Source organism: Astyanax mexicanus, chromosome 1 (genome assembly GCF_023375975.1).
Source record: "Astyanax mexicanus isolate ESR-SI-001 chromosome 1, AstMex3_surface, whole genome shotgun sequence".
Lineage (NCBI taxonomy): Eukaryota > Metazoa > Chordata > Actinopteri > Characiformes > Acestrorhamphidae > Astyanax > Astyanax mexicanus.
The window spans coordinates 99,475,013-99,495,252 of record NC_064408.1 but is presented as its reverse complement, the minus strand read 5'-3'; the positions used below and the strand labels follow the sequence as shown (position 1 = coordinate 99,495,252).

At 35.5% G+C, this 20,240-nt stretch overlaps 1 protein-coding gene across 1 annotated transcript; it reads left to right on the top strand.

Moving 5' to 3' along the window:
- Nucleotides 1–421: 421 nt before the first annotated feature.
- On the top strand, nt 422–20,077 carry slc51a (solute carrier family 51 subunit alpha). Its single transcript, XM_007252296.4, has 8 exons — nt 422–813; nt 7,256–7,407; nt 7,535–7,608; nt 9,600–9,758; nt 14,187–14,298; nt 16,862–17,008; nt 17,105–17,210; nt 19,000–20,077. The coding sequence occupies exons 1-8, from the start codon at nt 741–743 to the stop codon at nt 19,152–19,154; spliced, it is 978 nt and encodes a 325-aa protein (XP_007252358.2). The 5' UTR covers nt 422–740; the 3' UTR covers nt 19,155–20,077.
- The last annotated feature ends 163 nt before the right edge of the window (nt 20,078–20,240 follow it).

Below are 20,240 nucleotides of genomic sequence, written 5' to 3'. Positions count from 1 at the left end.
TTTGTGCAGCGGTCAGACTCTACCATCATCAATGCAGATGCAAGATCTTGGTGAAAAATGAATGCAACACTGGATTTAAATAAAGCTTGTGACATCGCAAAAGCTTATTGAAACAATGCAGCAGAGAATGTGTGCTGCAATTAAAGCTAAAGGCGGTACAACAAAATATTAGAGTGTGCATCCAGGATTGTATTTAGAGGTCTGAACTCTGAATGTGGACAAATGTGGTGCTCAGTGCAAAAGAAAAGAAATAAACTGTGAGTAAAAAGAAAATGCCCTCACTTTGCCCACATGACTGCTGAGCTGCTTTTGTTGGTGGGGTTCCCTGGAGGCCGATGGCCATGTGATGAGGCTGAAGAGGCCCTCAGGCTGCAGCAGCAGGAGGAGGAGGAGGTGGAGGAGAAGGGCAGGAGGGGGGTTCCACAGCGCCCCACAGCGATCTGCTGAAGCGGCTGGAGTTTGGAGGACTGCAAACAAGTGTTTGGGTGCTTTTTATCTGGGTGGTTGTGTTGGTTTCAGAAGCGCTGGTTATCGGATTAAACACGGTGCAGGACTGTGATTCAGATCAGAAGGAGGGGACTGCCTGTATCTTGTGGGCGGCGCACAGATTTTGGGGGTGGGTGTGGGAGCTGTAAAAACATCCACCTCGCTGCTTTAGGAGCTGAACTTGAGCTCTGCCGCTTCATGCTGCTGCTGGAACTGTGGATTCTTAACTTTACGGAGTTTACAGAGGACTGAAGATGGACGCGACCAACAGGAGCATGGACCCGAGCTGCAGGCAGGAGCCGCCCCTGGCCATAGACATCATTCTGCGTGAGTCCCAGCTGATCCTCTGTGATTATTACTCCACGAGAGAGTCGTGTTTCATCTAAAAGACCCCCCTCAATACAACTTTTACTAGTTTATCATGAATATCTGTCTCTTAAACCCAGTTTAACATCATCAGTTTATGGTAGAACAATGTATTACTGTCATTAAAGGCTTGTTTGAGATCTGGTCTAATATGATTTCTGATTTAATTTATTAGCTAATTTATTTAATTTACTAATATCACATTTCTTCATCGACTAATTGATACGAAATGTTGTTACTATTTAATTTAACACAAAGTTAAAAAAGAATTTTAACTTATACAATAAAAGTGTTAAAATTAAATGATAAATATAATATAATGCAGCTCTGAAAAGAAATTAAGAGGCCACTTCAGTTTCTGAAGCAGTTTCACTGATTTTGCTATTTATAGGTATATGTTTGAGTAAAATGGGCATTGTTGTTTTATTCTATAAACTACCAACAACATTTCTCCCAAATTCCAAATAAAAATATTCACATTTAGATCATTTATTTTCAGAAAATGAGAAATGGCTGAAATAACATCAAAACAAAAGATGCAGAGCTTGCAAAGAAATAATGCAAAGAAAACAAGTTCATATTCATAAAGTTTAAAGTGATCAAAAATATTGGTGGAACAACCCTGTTTTTTAATCACAGTTTTCATGCATCTTGGTATGTTCTCCTCCACCAGTCTTACACACTGCTTTTGGATAACCTTATGCCACTCCTGGTGTAAAAATTCAAGCAGGGCTGTATATTATATAATTTGATATATAAAACATGTACAAAAAAGAGAGATAATTGCCAGCTCAAGCAGGTCAATATGCAATAATATTGCTAAATAAAATGTCATGTTAATTTTGTTACAGTAGTGAATTCTTGAAATGAACTCATAAGAGCCAAGACTCATTTCAGAATATTGATACCAATTTCAAAACGGAATCAGATCAGTTTAGTGAGCAGCTTATTCATGTTTTTATCTTATCATAGACACACTAAAGTGAAAGTAAAATTTACACTGTGCTCATTTCCTATTAAATATAATTATTATATAAGTCAGATTTTATCTATCCAGTATAATTTATTTTACTTTAGTCCTGAATATATGGAGTGCATTATTAATATCATGACATGCTGGATCATTGACTTCTGTTACAATCTGGTGAAAATCTCAATTAGTGTTGTGCCATATCATAATGTATTCAATAATATTGTTAAATCAAATGTAATATTCATTTTGTAGCAGTAGTGTATTCCTCAAATAATCTTTTTTTAAATTCAAATGTTGTGTCATATCGCCAAAAATATTGTTATTGCAAAAATACCCTAAAATATTGTGATATAATTTTAGGTCCATATGTCCACCCCTAACGGACAAGCTTAACCAAAATCAAAGGCAACACACACTATGCAACATAAGTCAACAACTTGCTTACCAGCAAGGTCATTCAGCAAGACCAAGCAGGTTGACCAGTATAACCATTTTTTTAAATATTTTTAAAAAAAAGTTAATATACCAGAGAGAAACAAGAGGGATTTTGCCCACGCCCCTACGCCAGCACTGGGAAAGTCAAAGCCTTCCTTTTTTACACACACACACACACACACGCACACATAGAAGAAGAAAATTCCAGACAAACAGTACATTTGTTTCTTCTTGATGATCTGAGAGCTCTGTTGATCTTTGTGTATTTTGTTGTGTAATGTACGACCAGATCTAGTTTATGCAATAAATTCTGTGTTAAGCCTGATGTGAAAAAAATAGCTTTTAGAGATTTGGAGAAGTTTCTTGCTAACTCTTTGAATTATATTATTAGGCTTTGACAGAATAGATTTTTTTTTTTTTGCATTATTTCCTGAATCAATTCAGATTTCTTATTAAAAATCTATTTGTGTAACAAGGAGTGGAAATCTGAATATTTTTTCATAAATAAAAAAAAATTGATCTTGAGTTTAAAATCTTTTTAATGTTTGGTGTTGTGGCTGCTTTAGATGTTTGAGTAAACGCTTCTGATATGTAGATAATTTTGTTCTGAGGGTCAATTAAAGCCAAGCTCCAATGGTAGAGATAAGACAATAAAATCACAATGAAAATGTAGAAAAACATGTGCAATGAACACTGAAATATACTTCTGTTTATCTCCATATTTTATTATCCTTCTTTTATCTTGTTTTTTAATGGTCAGGACCCCACAGTGTGGCAGGGTCATTCTCGGCCCTGGCTTGGTGGCGGTGGTGTGTAAATATGTGTTGTTTTTTGAAGATCGGACACAGCAGTGTTGCTGGAGTTTTTAAACACTGTGTTTACTTACTGTTGTATACTCTGTTAGACACTCCTATGTAGCTAATCCACCTTGTAGATGTAAAGTCAGAGACAGAAGCTCTGAATCTGTTGCTGCACAGTTTGTGTTGGCACGCTGCCCACAGGACACTGCCCACAGGATGCACAGGAAGGACTACAGCCTGTAATTATAGAACTACAAAATGCTCCTATAAGATCAGTGGAGCAGATAACATGGATAATGTGTTTAGAAACAAGGATGTGGTTATGTGTAATGCTTGATTAGTGTATGTATCAGTTTAAAGGCGGTTTTATTATGAAGGTTAGAGAGGCAGCGTTTAGGTCAGCAGCTAATGGAGTAAATTGCTGATGTCCGTCTGCATCCTGTAATGTAATGAATTATCCTAATTATGACACCCCAAAAAGGCTAAAATTTGTAATTTGGCTAAAAATCTAACCTCGGCCTCAGCTGCACCAGATAAGATTACAGACTACAATGTTAATATTTTTAAAAATGAAGTTTGAAACTGGCTATGTATTTTGTATAAAAATCTTGTACCTGTACAGGGGTTGGACAATGAAACTGAAACACCTGTCATTTTAGTGTGGGAGGTTTCATGGCTAAATTGGACCAGCCTGGTGACCAATCTTCATTAATTGCACATTGCACCAGTAAGAGTGTGAAGGTTCAATTAGCAGGGTAAGAGCACAGATTTGCTCAATATATTGCAATGCACACAACATTATGGGTGACATACCAGAGTTCAAAATAGGACAAATTGTTGGTGCACGTCTTGCTGGAGCACCTGTGACCAAGACAGCAAGTCTTTGTGATGTATCAAGAGCCACGGTATCCAGGGTAATGTCAGCATACCACCAAGAAGGACCAACCACATCCAACAGGATTAACTGTGGACCCAAGTGGAAGCTGCCTGAAAGGGATGTTCGGGTGTTAACCCGGATTGTGTCCAAAAACATAAGACCACGGCTGCCCAAATCACGGCAGAATTCAATGTGCACCTCAATTCTCCTGTTTCCACCAGAACTGTCTGTCAGGACAAAAAAATATATTGTGGTCTAAAACCAGGTGTTTCAGTTTCATTCTCCAATGCCCGTAGGTTTTTGATGGATTTTTGAATAAAATTTGCAGAGATGAGACAGAACTTAGGTAGTTTATCTTGATGAATGTTCTAGTCTGTTCTATAATAAGCATGGATGACTGGAACACAGTCAACTCTATAAAAATAAAAGAAGAATTAAACAGCAGTGTTTACTACATTTCTTGTTAGTAAGCTTAGAGGTGGTCCTGTGATGACTGTGGTGCTGCTCCAACTGGTTTTGATTGGAGACTAAATGGAACCCAGATGATTTCCTCAGAATTTCGTAATTCCTTCTGGATTTTAGGTTGCTTCCTTTAGGACCGATTGCTCACAGAAGGGCCAGAACATGAGCAGATGATTTATGTTACTGGTTTCAGCACCTTAATCAGTGGTTTCAGTAACCAAATCCAGAGCATTCTTCTGAATGATTTGTGGATGAATTAACATTGTTTTGATGTTTGTTCTTTATTGAATGGGGGATTTGGGTTATGATAACTCTGGCCTCTGGCTGTACTCACTTTAAGTAAGCTATACAATCAGTACTCAAGACTCTCTTGAGCACAAAGCGAAAGATATGTCAGCATAATGAGTTTTTGTGTTCAGTAACTTTATTTTGAACCATCAAAATAATAATCGATTTTCAATAAAGTTTTCTAATTAAATGTGTCTTCCCCATGAAACATTAAGCCCTAAAATGTAAAAAAAAAACATTAAATGAAGGAAATTTGTCCTGTTCCTTCTTACAAAACAGTTTCAGTACATTCACGTCTGTAATCCTTCAAGCTGGAACTGTTCATTCTAGGTGCGGTTTACACCACAACATTATAATAGGACTTAATTATTTTGTTACATGATCCAACTGCGCTTAATCTTCAAATAGTGGACAGATGATCTGACAGTCTCTGAAAGTATTCTCTGATACTGAACAGAATTCTCTGAGAACGGTTTCCTCATTAGTGTTCAGGTCTTAATGCTGTAAAGCATTTTCTATCCATCTCACCACCACCGTGTTCTTGTTTGGTTCAGACTTTTTAGTTCGGTCTGAACTAAAATACAAGGTGTAAAATGTGCCATGACCCACAATCTGCACCAAAAGAGCTGGCCTCGGTCCAGATCAACTGAGCCATGGTCCGGTTCTTAGAATAGTTATAACGTTCAAGCCAGTTCATTCAAGCTGTCAAGCCTGTTTTCATTCATTCAAAAGCAACAGCAGAAAGAGAAAAGGGGCCAATTTTGTTTCGAAATTCAACACGCTTAAAAAATACATGCTCTGGTTCAGACTTTCAGGTGTGGAAAGTCCCTAAAAAGCTGTGACCAAACTGTTGCCAAACAAAGTGCCGCTGAATGATATCACTAGTGTTCCATTGTTGTTTATAAGAGTATGAATAGGTGTTTTATTTATGCTTTATTTATTAGTTGTATATTTCAATTCCTTGTATGAACAAATGCATATTCCGAATACTCAAATATATGTACTGCTCTTTAAAAGCCTGTTATATTTTCATTATATTAGTGGCACAAAATAAAAAAAAAATACATTTGTTCCATTTATTTCAGGGACAATATATTGTCTAAAATCATGACTGGTTACTATCTCTGATGGTTAAGTCATGAACCCTGACTTTATCTGAGAGCAGATACCTGCATTTGATTAAATGTAGTTCTTGGGATTTATGTTTATCTTTCACTTTCTGACTGATTTTCCTTGTTTTTGGAAATATTTTGGACTTCTTCCATTTAAAGAGTATGTTTCTGATTATGGCTCTGATTGTGTTACATTGAAATCTCTGGATAGAACACGTTTGTTATATTTCCCAGACTGATTGGTATCGACAGCCTGTTTTCTGTGAGCTTCATAAATCATATCTCTGTATGATAAGATTTGACTTATTGCACATCCTGTGTACTGCCAGGTTTAAAGACCCAAAGTTAGATATAGATGAAACAAAGCTGGTCCAGCTAGTTGTTGTTTATGTTTCTGTATCTGATTTACTGAATTCTGGTGTATATATAGGCTTTACAAAAAAGTGCACAAATTTACAGCATTCTACATTTGATCCACCTAAATTAAATATTAAGGCCCAGTCAATGTGATTTTGCTTTGACAATTATTAAAGCCTACATAATTTATACTTTTATTTTATTTTACACTTTACTTTACTTTAGTTTAACAGTGCATTAATTAATGGTACTGTAATTTGAATTAATGTGTTTTATTAACACATTGGTTAAACTCTGTATAAATAATATAGTTGTTGTAGCATGATAGGGTGGAGTTAGGCCTGGCTAATATTGTTAATTTAAATTCAAAAACTTCTCCAAATCTCCAAACAACAACTTTAAAGGAGAGAAATAAAATCTTCTTAATCTTCAATGGTATTCAATGTAAAAAGAGTTTAATTCAGGTCCTTGGTTCATTCATACACAAATTTTAACATAGATAAAGGGCAGACTTTGTGTTCAAATTACGTAACATTTTCACAATGCAAAATGTATCTTGAAACACATGATTACAGTCATAATACATCAGTAGTGACAGATCCTTAAAAAGCTATAACAAAATAAAACTATTCCACCCAAACCCCTCAATTTATCCCAAAAATACTGGATTACATGACCATCATTTAAGAGAACACAGTTCCACTGCTCCACAGATCAGTGTTTTTTTATTTACTTATTTTACATATGTTCCGTTCTGTTGTCATTTAGATAGTCCCAAACAGGTAGTGTCATACACTGGGTTCCCCTATGGCACAACTATTATTGCTTTATTTCACCCCAATATCTGTGAATCATGTCTGCGACAATAGTTAGCCATCAGTATCAACAATATCTAATATTATAGCTAATATTAGCTAATAGCTAATATTATTGGCCAACCAATATTCCAGACATTGCCCTGATAAACACATTATGTTGGTCAATTTTCCTTATGTTTGTCAAAAAAAATATGTATGAGTATTGTATATATAAATGTGTTCAAATGAAGTAAATTCAATGTTTTTACATTGTTTTCTATTTCCGTGGTTCTTTATTTTAGAGCTGGACATTTTTGGGATAGTCCTGTACTCTGTCCTGACCTTCATGGCTGCAGTTTCTATGCTTATATACATTGAGGAGTGTATCTACATCTACAGAAAAATACCCTCCCACAAGAAGAGCATCATCATCTGGGTAAATGGAGCGGCACCGGTAAGACGTTCTTTGATCTGAAATGAGACATAGTGAATAAAACAGAAAATAAATGGAGAGAGTTTAGTAATTTCCTCAGACATCAGCGTACCTGCAGATTGAGCAAAATTCTGTTTGTCTTTTTCAGGTAATTGGTACAATGTCCTGTTTGGGCATGTGGATACCAAGGGCCACGATGTTCACAGACATGACCTCAGCCACGTAAGTCAAACTCACAATGCATAGACAGACACTGGATTAAAAAATTATTTCTTGGTCCTTTATTGTTCTTTGTGAATAGTGACTGCAGGGCAAAAAATATTAATAAATATTCAACTCCTTAATTTATCCCCAAAATATTGGGTGGAGCACCATCGTTCAAGAGAACACAGTCCCACTGCTCCACAGATCATTTTTCCGGGGGGTTTTATACCCCTCTAGCCCTCATCTGGCATTAGGCATTGAGCCAATAATGCTTATCTGCTCCAGAGAGTCCTAATCTATTGGCATTATTCTCTACAGGGGATAGACACACTGTTTATGTTCATTTGCACATCTGTGTCAGTAGTAGGTGCAGTTTAAAGTAGTAGAATTCATTTGAAGAAACTCCTGAAGACAGAGCTCTTTAAAGAGCACTTACTCTCCTAACACCTCTAACAAACTAACTAATTCTAACCTCATTTCCTTCTTCCCCTCCTTCACTCCTCTATCCCATTATTTCCCTTTGACCTCCTTTAGGCCGTGTCTAAAGATGTTTTTACCTTTCTAACTTCTTTACCTTTTTAACTTCTATTACTTTTGTACTTTACTATTGTAAGTCGCTTTGGACAAAAGCGTCTGCCAAATGTAATGTAATGTAATGTAATGTAATGAAATGGTGTCCAGAAAACTGTTTGAGAGAGCCTTTACCATTCAAAAAAAAACTTTTGCTAACTTTAAGTGTAAAATATTTTATAACAGGTCAGTTTCTATTAATTCATATAATTTGTACAGGTCCATCCAAACAAAAAAGTAAAGAGAATATTGTATATATCAATAATAAATAAATCTGATAGTTATCTGTGCATTGTTGAACACAGTGTGTAGTATGTATTTGTGGCATTTCACATACTGCAAGTTTGGACACACTTCTTCTAATATTTTTGTGTTTTGTGTTCTACATTGTACATTTAATATTGAAAACATTAAAGATATACAGCAACATGCAGAACTATTTTGTAAACAAAACTGTTAAACAAACCAGAATATGTTTTATACTTTTAGATTATTTTAAGTAGCACATTTAGCTTTGAGGACACATCTGCACACTCTTGGTATTTTAATCTCAGTGTCTTCATGAGGGAGATTTCAATGAACACCTTCCATCACAAGAGTCAGCTGGAAAAGTTTTCTCAGCGTCTTGAAGGAGTTCCTGGAGGTGCTGAACAATAGTTACTGTTTTTCCTTCATGCTGTGAAGCTCCAGCTCATCCCAAATCACTTCAAATAACTTATCCCAGTTGGGTTTAGATCAGGTTTAGATTGTGGAGGCAAAAACTTTCTTGTTTACTACTTAATTCCATATGTGTCCCTTAATGATTTTCATGTCTTTTAATAATGATACATAATGTAGAAAATAAATAATATAAAAATAAAATGTTAAATCAGGTGTGAAATGTGCATTAACTTTCGTGCATGAAATGGAAATGTTTTTATTTTTCTATTAAAAACCAGTACTTTGTTTTATAACTGTATCATTTTAACATTTAAAATAATATACACTATAGTTTCTAAAGTCTAGAGTCTAGTTTCATCACTAATGTTCCACACAAACAACTGTGGCAGTGCAGTCTGCAATCTGCAAAACATAGTGACAATGATTATTTATTGTAGTAATGTGTATTGACACACCACTTATACTTAAATAATCAAATAAACAAACGCTTTTTAGCCCAGTAAGACATTTTGAAAGGCTATGCATGTATTTTAAAGTACATTTTTATAATTTGTGCTGAAATTTGTACTTAATTGTAAATTAAATCCTAATGCATAATAAATACAGCTATATTTTTTTACATCTTCTACTTTACAAATCTACTTTACACATTTGAGAAAAGCAGGAAACCCAGCACTACCCAGTCTATTAACAGAGACTTCGTAGCTCTGGCTCTTCTTGCACTGTATGTGTTTGTTCAGGTCTAAGAAAAAGAGCTTTTGTGTTGATCCTCTCTGCAGGTACTTTGCCATTGTGGTGTTTAAATTCCTCATCCTGATGATCGAGGAGTGCGGTGGAGACGAAGCGTTTCTCAAACGCTCAGCGAATAAGACCTTCAGGATCAGCACTGGACCCTGCTGCTGCTGCTGCCCATGCCTGCCAAACGTGCAAGTCAATAGGTAACTATCCCTCAGGGTAGAGTATTAGAACAGAGTATTACATGCTCTGTAGATAGCAGTGTTCTAGTTGGATAGAGTACATGAATGAATTCTCAGAACTAAAAGTGGCCTCATATCCAGATGATCCCATCCAGTGATGTAGGATTCACCCGGCGGGATTATGTAATGTGAACATGTTTGTTCAGAGTTATCCCAGAAATCAATAGTAGGCACTACCTCACTTTATTTAGATTTCAGCAGAATTCCAAAGGTGGGTGTTGTGGGGGTGATTTAGCAAAACCTGAAAAACTCTGTGAAAAACATTGTTTTTCCAATTAATATATAATCTGTACCTTCCTCATCTGTAGCATGTGTACATTGGCTTCAGAATGTGCCTGTGGCAGTTACGTTTGCGCCGTATATAAGGCAGATAAGATTTAAAATGGGTCTGGATTTTCCTTTTAAATAGCTCTGTATCTAATCAGATCAAATTAACATGTATAGTGCTGATCAGTGTGTTTACATGCACTTCATAATCCTATTACTGCAGAATATTCAAAGTTTGTCAGCAATCCATTCAACACATTTACACGAGCTTGGGTAGTCAGATTATAGAAAAGCTCAAAGTTTACAAAAGTCAGAAAATAAGCAGATTTTTGGTGAGCAAGCAGCCAATTAAGCCACATAATAATGGTATGTGACCTCTAGTCATTTTGCCTCAATGTCACCTATTAATTTTAATGTTGCAGTTGTAGTGTTAAAATGCTGGTGTCTTGGGTTCAAGTCCCTATCTGGCGTGGAGTCTCCATGTTCTCTCTGTGTTTTTCCTCCAGCGACTTTTTGAGTAAGATTGAATACTGTAAAATGTTCTAGTGTGTTTGTGTATGTGTGCTGTGTCTTTGTGTATGCATGTTTATCTGTGTGCCCAGATAGGGATTTGCAGGTAAATGCTGTAGTGCTGGCTGCAGTCCCTCAGGTGGACAGTTGTTTCCGGTTGAGAGTATGCTGTGTGCTATTGGCTGCCGCTTCTCTCACTGGCGTGAGATTGTGAACTGTCCTTGGTTTTCTGGAAATGTGCTATATAAGTGTAACTCAGTTCATCATTTATGTATTCAAACCAAGAAAAGAAGATTAAAATGACAGAATAAAGATTTCCAGTACTATAAATTAGATAGATAGATAGATAGATAGATACTTTATTGATCCCCGGGGGGAAATTCTTGGCATCCAGCAGCAGGTTACACAATACACAAAAGTTAAAAAAGATAAAATATAAAATATAAAGATACATATAAATACAATCAAATAAGAAATAGAATATACAGTGTAAATGTACAGTCTTCGTGTGTGTGTGTGTGTAATGGAGATGGAGAATGGAGGTAGTGCAGTTGAACACAATAGACAGTGAACACCAGTTGATGTGCATAATGTGAGGATAACTGATGTCAGCCAAACAGAAAGTGCAAATACAGTTATATAATAATTTAAATTAAATTAAGCAGTGCAAAAGATACGTAAACAGTGCAAAAGATACGTAAACAGTAGATGAATTAACTAGTGAATGAACTACTAGTGCAAAATATGGTAGAACTATAAAAAGTGTTCTAGGCATCAGCAAGTCTGAGAGTGTGAATGGTTTAGAATGGTTTAAAATTCTTAAAACTTAAAGCTTTATTTGGATTCAAAAACAACTCAGATACATCTATATGGCGAGCTGAGGGATCTGGCACAGCAGAATGCGTAAAGTAAAGTGTTAATGAACACATACAGTAATAGTTTTACAAATGCAAAGACTGAGAAATCCAAAGATACTCCAGTTTAGAATATACATAAACTAAAAAATACCATTACTGAGCTAAAATCCAGCCCTCTCTATTGAATTTCTTAATTAGCTTTCTAAATTTTACTCTCGTCTAAGAATCAGAATTGTTTACTTAAACAACTTGAATAATCAGAATAATCAACTGCAATAATTCAAACTGATTTTTTTGGCCAAAAATGCGGGCAGCCATTAACTTAAGCACAAAGAATGTGAACATTATCACAGTGTGGCTAACGATACTGGCAAATCTGACTATATCAGACTAACTAAAACTAAAAGCTTTTGAGCTGTTTTTCAGCTACCTCCATATCTGCTGTGGGCTGGGTGAATGTTCTCCCGGTTATTCAGCTCTGGAAAATGCAGGGCCTTTTTCAGTGCTTGTTAGAGAGGTCACCCAGAACAGTAGCATGAGGTCATTGCACCTTAAAATGCTCTACATCAAACACGTTATGTAATTATCATTAGCGCAGACAGTTTTCAGAGATAAAGAGTCTTATATCTGGAATCTGGTGTTGCCCTCTCCTCTCACAGACCAAACATCAGATTCTCTATTGTAATTGTAGTATCTGGTGTTGATCTAAAGTGTTTAAGGAGTTTCCTTCACATGTTTGCAGGGAATTTCCTGCCACTGTTCTAATTAGGGCTGCAATTCTGGTAAAATACTTAAGTGTAATCATTGACTATTGTTTGAAGTGCTATATAAAATATAGTGAATTGAATTGTTTTCTTCCCGTCTGTATATAGATTATATTAGAAAGTGAAAATGTTCCTTAACACAATAATAATAATTTCATAACTCATTTAATGGTCCAGATGTTTATTGTAGGCTTCTCTGCCTTTAGAATTAGTCAGGTTTGAATTGTAGTCACTGCAGTTATGGATTAATAAGCTTTAGAGCAGGACTGTCCAGTCTCATCCACAGTATCAGTGTAGTGGCAGGTATTTGCTGTGTTTAGACTGCAGGCAAATGGGATTTGTTTCTCAAATCATATGTGTTTAGATGACTGTCTGCACTGTTATTTACAACTGATCAGATCAGATTTGTAACTCCACACTCCTGTCACTTCTGGATTTGATGAGGTTGTTTATGTTTAAATATGATTGATGCATCTGATCTGTACAAATATGATTAGAATTACATTTTTAAACCACGTTCCAATTGTGGTTTGCCTTCAGCTAGCAAGAATCAATTTTTTTGTGTTTTCTGGCTGTACAGATTATCAAATCTCTGTTGATAAAATGTGTTTATGCCAAAAATCAGATTTTTTTGTGTTTTTTGGCAATTCAGATTATCACATCTCAATGGATGTAAGGTATATATGCCAAAAATCAGATTTGAGCTGGAATCAGGTGTGCTGCTGGTAGTTTATAATGAAAACCTTCAGTCATACCGACCCCTAGTGGATAAGATAAGGCACTGCTAATAAAAAGCTTATTGTTCTGAAACTACAGTGACTACAATACAAAACAGCTGGTTTATATTTATTATTGAGGAATAAAAGTGTGAGTGATAAACATCTGGTCCCACATAGCAGACATCCCAAGTTGCAAAAGTTGATATCAGGGAGGTTACACAAATCAACTTTAAAAAAAAAAGCCTTTATTTGACAAAAATTGACAGTTACAGTATCACAGAAAAATGCACAACATCAAAAACTTTTCATATCATATTACAATAATTATTAATATTGCCTCCGCCATGATCTGCTTTCTCTCACTCACTGAACAAATCCGGTCCGGGAGGGGGGAAAAACACTGCCCGCCCACACTAAAAACTGATTGGCTGTCTCACAGACTCTTTGCAGAGAACAGGCCAATCAGAACCCTCTCTGATTTCTCTGTCTCCTTCCCACACGCGATTAGAGAAAAAAAGTCTGTGGCCTGTGTGCACGTTTGGGGCACTCGTTCTGAATTCCGGGAGATTATATGTGACTCGCGGGCATCAGGGAGCCACTACCGAAATGTGGGAGACTCCCGCAGCTTCAGGGAGACTTGGTTTGTCTGACATAGAGTGTAATATAGCTGGGATTTTAAAAGGTTAAAGTGTCCAATTAAGTTTTGTCCAGTAGGTGGTGCTGCAATTCTGCAATAAGCAGTCTCCTGTATTTTGTGTAAGGTTTCATTCATCAGGTTTGTAAATTATGATGCAATACACACGCACACACACACACACACACACACACATGTCAATGTCAGGTTTAATTCTGTTGCACGGCTGTACAGTAGTGTTTATCTCTGCTTTCCTCCCTTCCCTTATTTTAAAGCCCAGTAGCTTTTGAAGACTAAATATCCAGTCAGCCATGAAGTTAATACCACTTAATTATTTTCTACACTCACTGTGCGTTTTTATCAGCTCCACTGGGCATATAGGAGCACTTTGTAGTTCTATAATTACAAACAGTAGCCTGTAGGTAAAACTGCAGGTATTATTTTTTCTGTGGTGGATCTGTTACAACAGAAAATGAGTGTAGAAACAATGGGAAGGTGTTAATGTTGTGGCTGCTCAGCATATGTCAGTATTGTATTTGTAAAAATTGTTGTCATGTTTTCTCGCTAGTTTTAGTCTAGTGCATGTACACATGCTTAATAATAGCATTTCTGTTGTGTTTTGTGCTTTTTTTTCATAGACGGTCTTTGTTCATGCTGAAACTTGGAGCCTTCCAGTTTGCTATCCTGAAGGTGGTCTTTACAATCCTGTCCATCATCCTGTGGACCAATGAGAACTATGATGTCGCTGACGTAAGCAAAGAGCTGTTTTATGACAAAATGTCACTGTCTTGCAATTTTGGGTAGAATATGAAGACAGAATAGATTTTCTTTAATTAATTTAAATGTGCTTATTACAGAATGTGCAGAAAAGCACTGTGTTTCCATGCAGCTTAATAATCATAGCTTTAATAATTATACTAGAGATGTAATGGTGATCAAATTCATTGGACGGTTTCTGGTTTGGACTTCAGGATTTAGTACTACTATGGTAGAATGTGTGGAGAAAAAGCAAAAAAGAAGGTTACCCTGCAACAAAACTGCAGTTACCCTAGCAGTGCTCCCAAACCACTACATTGGTCTACAAGCCATGCAAATTCTAGAAAAGTAATGCCTTGTAAATATATGTAAAGTTAATGTTTTTTTTCTGAGCAACTTAAAAAAAAAACGATTATCCCTGTACTTGAACAATTCAGTGTACATGTACATACCACCCATAATTTATAAATTATAATATTAAGACTAGGGGTTGGCGATATATTTTGTGGTATTTTCGCGATAACAGTACTCTTATTTACCACTCTTAATCACTCAATTTCAGGGTATAATATTGTTCACAATATTCAAAAATATTATTGTGTATGAAACGATATGTAACATGCCTAATTAAGTCTTGCTAAAAATTGCCTCTAAGTGTGAGTGTGTGAGTGACTGTGACTGTCTGTCTGCCCTGCGATTGATTGGTGGCTTGTCCAGGGTGTATCCTATCTTCTGCCCAATGAAAAAAAAAACAGAATGAATATCATTTAAAAAAAATCTGATCTGATTGAAAAATATCTGATTGATTCAGCGTCAAAATCTTCTTAAAAAGGTACATGTGCATCACAAATAACAAACAAACAAAATAAACAGAAGCTTAAATATGTATTTTTTGTTGCATTAATAAACGGTTGCAATAACTTTTGTAACATTTCAGCACATGCTCCTTTGCTGCTGTCGTAATTACTGTGGTAATTGAGTTCATGCTGTGGGTGCTGTAGGTGGAGTTTAGAGCTGTTGAAAGGTCTTTGAAATAGCTTTGGGTAAAAAATTACCTATTTTGTCCAGATGTTCAAACACTGCCCATATTTGCATCTGTCCGGGGTGAGTGTTCTCCTGGTTATCTCATGTTGGTTCTATTAATGATGGTTAGAGTGGTTAGTCAACAGCAGAACGGGTCATTGCACCTTCAAAGGCTTGATGTTAGGGGAGTTATGTCGATCAGTGGTTAGTCAGAGCTGACTCTTTTCTCCGCTGCTCACTATGTTAGAGTAGAATTCCTCTAGGAGCCTTTACTGTACTCTTGAACTCTTGAACTCATAATGTTCATATTTTATATACAACATTAGCCGCGTGCAAAAAAATTGTACTGTGTAGAATGTGAACGATTGAACAACATTCTATAAAGCTTTTCCAATGATTCATGCTAGCCTAAACCTGTAAAGTGTAATAGCAGGTTCTTTATTTGTTAGTAATACATATACGATTTATAAACATATGGTTGCTCATTTATGTTGAAATTACCATTTTAATATAAAACACCTCTACTCCTGTGGTGTACATTATCTCACACTGGGAATGCCAAGTTATAGAAGCCTATAGTGTTCTCTGATTTCTGCTCAGCTTAAATACTTTAAACTGAAACGCTTGCTTTAATGATATATATTGCTAGTTAGTTATTTTCTGGCACTCATTTAAAGGAAGTCAGTGTAAATTATGGATATTGTTATGGAGATTATTATATGAGTCATTTGGAATATATCTAATATTCTCTATGATTATTTTTTGGCCAGATTCACTTTTTAAAATAAATAAAAGTGATAAATAAAAAGGTGCTGAAAACTGCTGATAATCTAAAAGAAATGTTTGTTTTTCTATTTTCGTTTAGAATGATGATAATAATACTATTTTGCATTATTATTATTCTTTCATACTCATGTGTACACCTTTACCAAGAATTATTATCTTTAAAAAAACAAAAATTAAGACTAACTCAGATTTTACAAAACTACAGTAACTCTAGCAATACTCCTAAACCACTACAGTGGTTCTACAAATCATGCAAATCCTAGTAAAATAAAGCCTTGTAAAGTTTATAGATTTACACAGTTCAGTGTAAAAATATGTATCATTGCATCCATAATTTATACCCATCATAGGAAAACTGGAATTAATATCCTTGTAGAAAATGTTTTATTATTGAAAAATAACTGATTGCAATTGAATTCAATAATAATAATAATACAAATATTATTATTATTATTATTATTATTATTATTATTATTCCTTCATATTCCTGTGGACCCCTTTTCAATAATTAATATCTTTTAAGTGCTGATCTGCAGGCTAAATCCACATGAAGAAGTACTTTTTGAATAAATAATGAATAAATCAAATGTCTCTTCACTTAGGGTGCTGTATTTAACAAACAAGCAACAATCTTGAAAAATAGTTAACAAAGTATTTAGTATTAGACAACTTTTAAGAAACCCGCCCCTGACTAACTAAATCTCTGAATGTGAATGTATCCAGTGATGTGCTTCTCTCTGTTTTCCAGCTTCAGATCACCGGTGCTGCTATCTGGATAAACCCTGGCGTGGGGATCCTTACAATCATCGCTCTCTGGCCTGTTGCCATTATGTTCATGCATGTGCGCAACACATTACGCAGCCTGAAAATCATTCCTAAGTATGCCATGTATCAGGTGAGTATCCAAGATATTGCACACAAAGCATGTCATACACAATAATGTTTTGTCTTAATCTGTTACTTTTCTTATAATGACTTCTTATCTTCCCAGTTGGTGCTAATACTCAGTCAGTTGCAGTCTGCCATCATTAATATTCTGGCCATGAATGGAACCATCGCCTGCTCCCCACCGTACTCCTCCCAGGCCAGGGGCTACTGTGAGTGACTGTTATGTTGTTTAGGTGTTCCTATTTAGATTAGCCATACATTGTGCGTATACTGTATATACCAACTGTCCACATTGGATTTCACCTACCATATCCAGGTTGGAAAAAGAAGGTCAGTTGCAAGAAAGGTTGTGGAGATTTCTGTACTGATTACTAATACAGTGTGGTCTGATTGTTATCTAATTATTCTTATTCACAATCATAGAAAAACACAATCAGAACAAAACTGATAACACAGTTTTGTTAACAGTTGTACTTGTGTTGTGTTTAAATAAGCACACTCAATAATCATGCACAAAGCAGGCTAGAAAAGAAAGTCAACCTCTGTGTTAATGGCTTCTTTAAGAGCTAATTGGTCAATGTATTTTAAATTAAGGAGAAAAGATAGTAACTCTACATTTCAAAACAACTTTACGAACACCTTAAAAGACGAGAAAAGAATCTGAGAAAAGCTACAAATGTTAAATACTGAATATATGATAACTATGGATAATATTTTCCTAAGTATTTATTCGTACATAGAAAATAACTAAAACCCTTTGACTTGCAACTCAGTGTCAACAGAAGCTGTTGTGCAAATGATCTCTATAAATAGATATAAATATAAACTGTAAAATGAATGTTCTAATGAAACATGACTTAGGATGTGCACTAATACCTTTGCCCAACTTTCAAAAGTTTAGTTCCAGTTACTCCTCCTGTATTAAATCCTGTAATTAAGTGATTCTCAATGCTGGTCTTGACATCGGTTATGCAACTGAACAAGCCTTGTCTGGTGCGCACCTCAAAATATGCAGGGAAGTGTTACCCTGCATTCACTCTGGAAGACAAGAAGTCACCCCAAGTGTGGTGTGGGTGGGTGTGTATCAGCCTGGCTGTTTAGCAGGCTGGATAATTTAGCAAGCTACCTACCTAATTGTTCGCCCTTTTCTTTCATGCATTATTTTTCTACAAACTGTTCCTGTATATATGCATAAACACATTATATAAAACAGATAAATTAAAGAAATGTCAGTTGTAACTATTTCTCCTTAATGTTTAAATACCACAGAGCTAAAAATAGGAATAAAATGTGGTAAGAACCAAATGTTCAGAGGGCTAAAGCCAAGGACCTCAATCCCACTTGTCTGTTTTTTTTTTTTTTTCCCAAAAGAATGTGTTTTTAGCCAATTGGTTTAGATGGATTCTTAACAAAGCCATAAATCATTTGCATAAAGTTGAGAAAACTTGAACTTGATGCTCTTTCAGCAAGTCTCTTGTTGCTTGTTGCCACATTGTGGCTACAGATTGCATTCTCCCATAGGAAAAGAATAATTGTTTGTCATTTTCTTGTCTGGCAGTGTTAATTTAGCACTATCCTGGCAGATAGAAATTAGGCTCAGTTTAGAAACATTAATTTAATAAAGTTGGAGAGTTGGACTGGCTAATACAAATGAGGCATAACAGTTTAGAATTAAAACTTTTTTGCTAATTGTCAATTGCGTAACTGCATCAGTTTGCTATGATGAATTTAACTGCAGCTTTTAACTCACAGTTTAGGAACTAAAGGTGGGAACACACACTGCATACAAATTGTAATGAAATAAAAATGACATCATACTGAACTGAACATTTAGGGTATGAAATCTATTGTTTTTGCATCCAAACCTTTATACATATACATGTGTGTATCAGAGAGTTAAATAATATATACAATTTAGGTTAACTTGCCGTAACAGGTCCTCAAATTTTCTCTTTTTTCTCTCTCTCTCTCTCTCTCTCTCTCTCTCTCTTTCTGTAGTGATGAGTCAGCAGCTTCTGATTTTAGAGATGTTCATCATCACGCTCGTAACTCGGCTGTTGTACCGTCGTGAGTATGATCCCATACCGGATGAAGAGAGCGATGAGGAGAAAAAGATGGTTGTTCATTCTGAAAGTCCAGCAACAACAGCATGAAAAGAAGAAGTGGCTACTGTAAATGTTACATAAGTGGGTGAAGTGCTTTCAGGGCTAATTCGCAGCACTACAGTGAACCACAGTGTTTGTCACCAAATAAATCGCATATTTTGTGCTTTTAAACTGTATTCATGTATTTATCCATGAGTGTTTCTAGCATCAGTGATGTAAAACCTTTGATACTCTTATTTTCTGTTTTGGTCAGTTAAGTAATTTCTTCTGTATTATCTCTCTGATCAGGTATGTCTGTAGCTTGTTAAAGTGTTTAGGGTATGTGACCATGACCCTGCACATTATATACATGTAATGTTTTACCAATAATGCTACAATGTTTGATATGTATTAATTCCAAATGCTATATAATAAAACAATTCAGAATTTGTAACTGGCTTACATCCTTAAGATAATAAGACAATACAAATGCTGGCCGATATGTTATCCTGAAATGTTGATTGTATACGAGATTTCCAATGTTTCACCACATTCATCGGTTATTTACTAATATGCAAATTTCACTAAGATTCTCAGTTGAAGAAAATGTGAAACTTGCATTACTGAAGCTCTCTTCCTACACAGAAAACAAATATACAGGCTTGAATTTTTTAATAAATGAAATGCATTTTTAAATACATTTCAAATGTAGTTTTTTTTATTCACAAATTGTATTTTAAACAACTGCAGTATGTTACGGATTTTTTTTTCATATATTTTCAAATGTATTTATAAATGCATTTATAAATCTTACTTTTCCATATGGGAATAGCTGTTAACATAGTTCGTGTCATAACTAAGAACAGTAGCAAGCTTATGAATCAACACTGGGAAAGAGGGATGGAGTGATATACAAGAAATACATGATAGTCAGAAGTAAAAGGAAAACACTGTAAAAAAAATGTAATATAAATAAATTGTCTTTCAAATAATGATTGTGTGTATATCTTTGCGTCTGAAATTAATGTATAAATATTTTTTTTACACGCTGATCCATCAGACAGTGGTAAACACAGCCTTACTCACAGCCAGGAACACTAAGCTACTTTAAACACGTGTTGAGGACGTGCAGAAATGCGCAGGTGCATGCAGCAC

Excerpts from the sequence above, each read along its gene's own strand:
- slc51a (XM_007252296.4), top strand. The coding sequence starts at position 741 with ATGGACGCGACCAACAGGAGCATGGACCCGAGCTGCAGGCAGGAGCCG. Across the intron at positions 7,408-7,534 it reads GGGTAAATGGAGCGGCACCG|GTAATTGGTACAATGTCCTG; the intron begins GTAAGACGTTCT and ends TGTCTTTTTCAG. Across the intron at positions 9,759-14,186 it reads CCAAACGTGCAAGTCAATAG|ACGGTCTTTGTTCATGCTGA; the intron begins GTAACTATCCCT and ends TTTTTTTCATAG.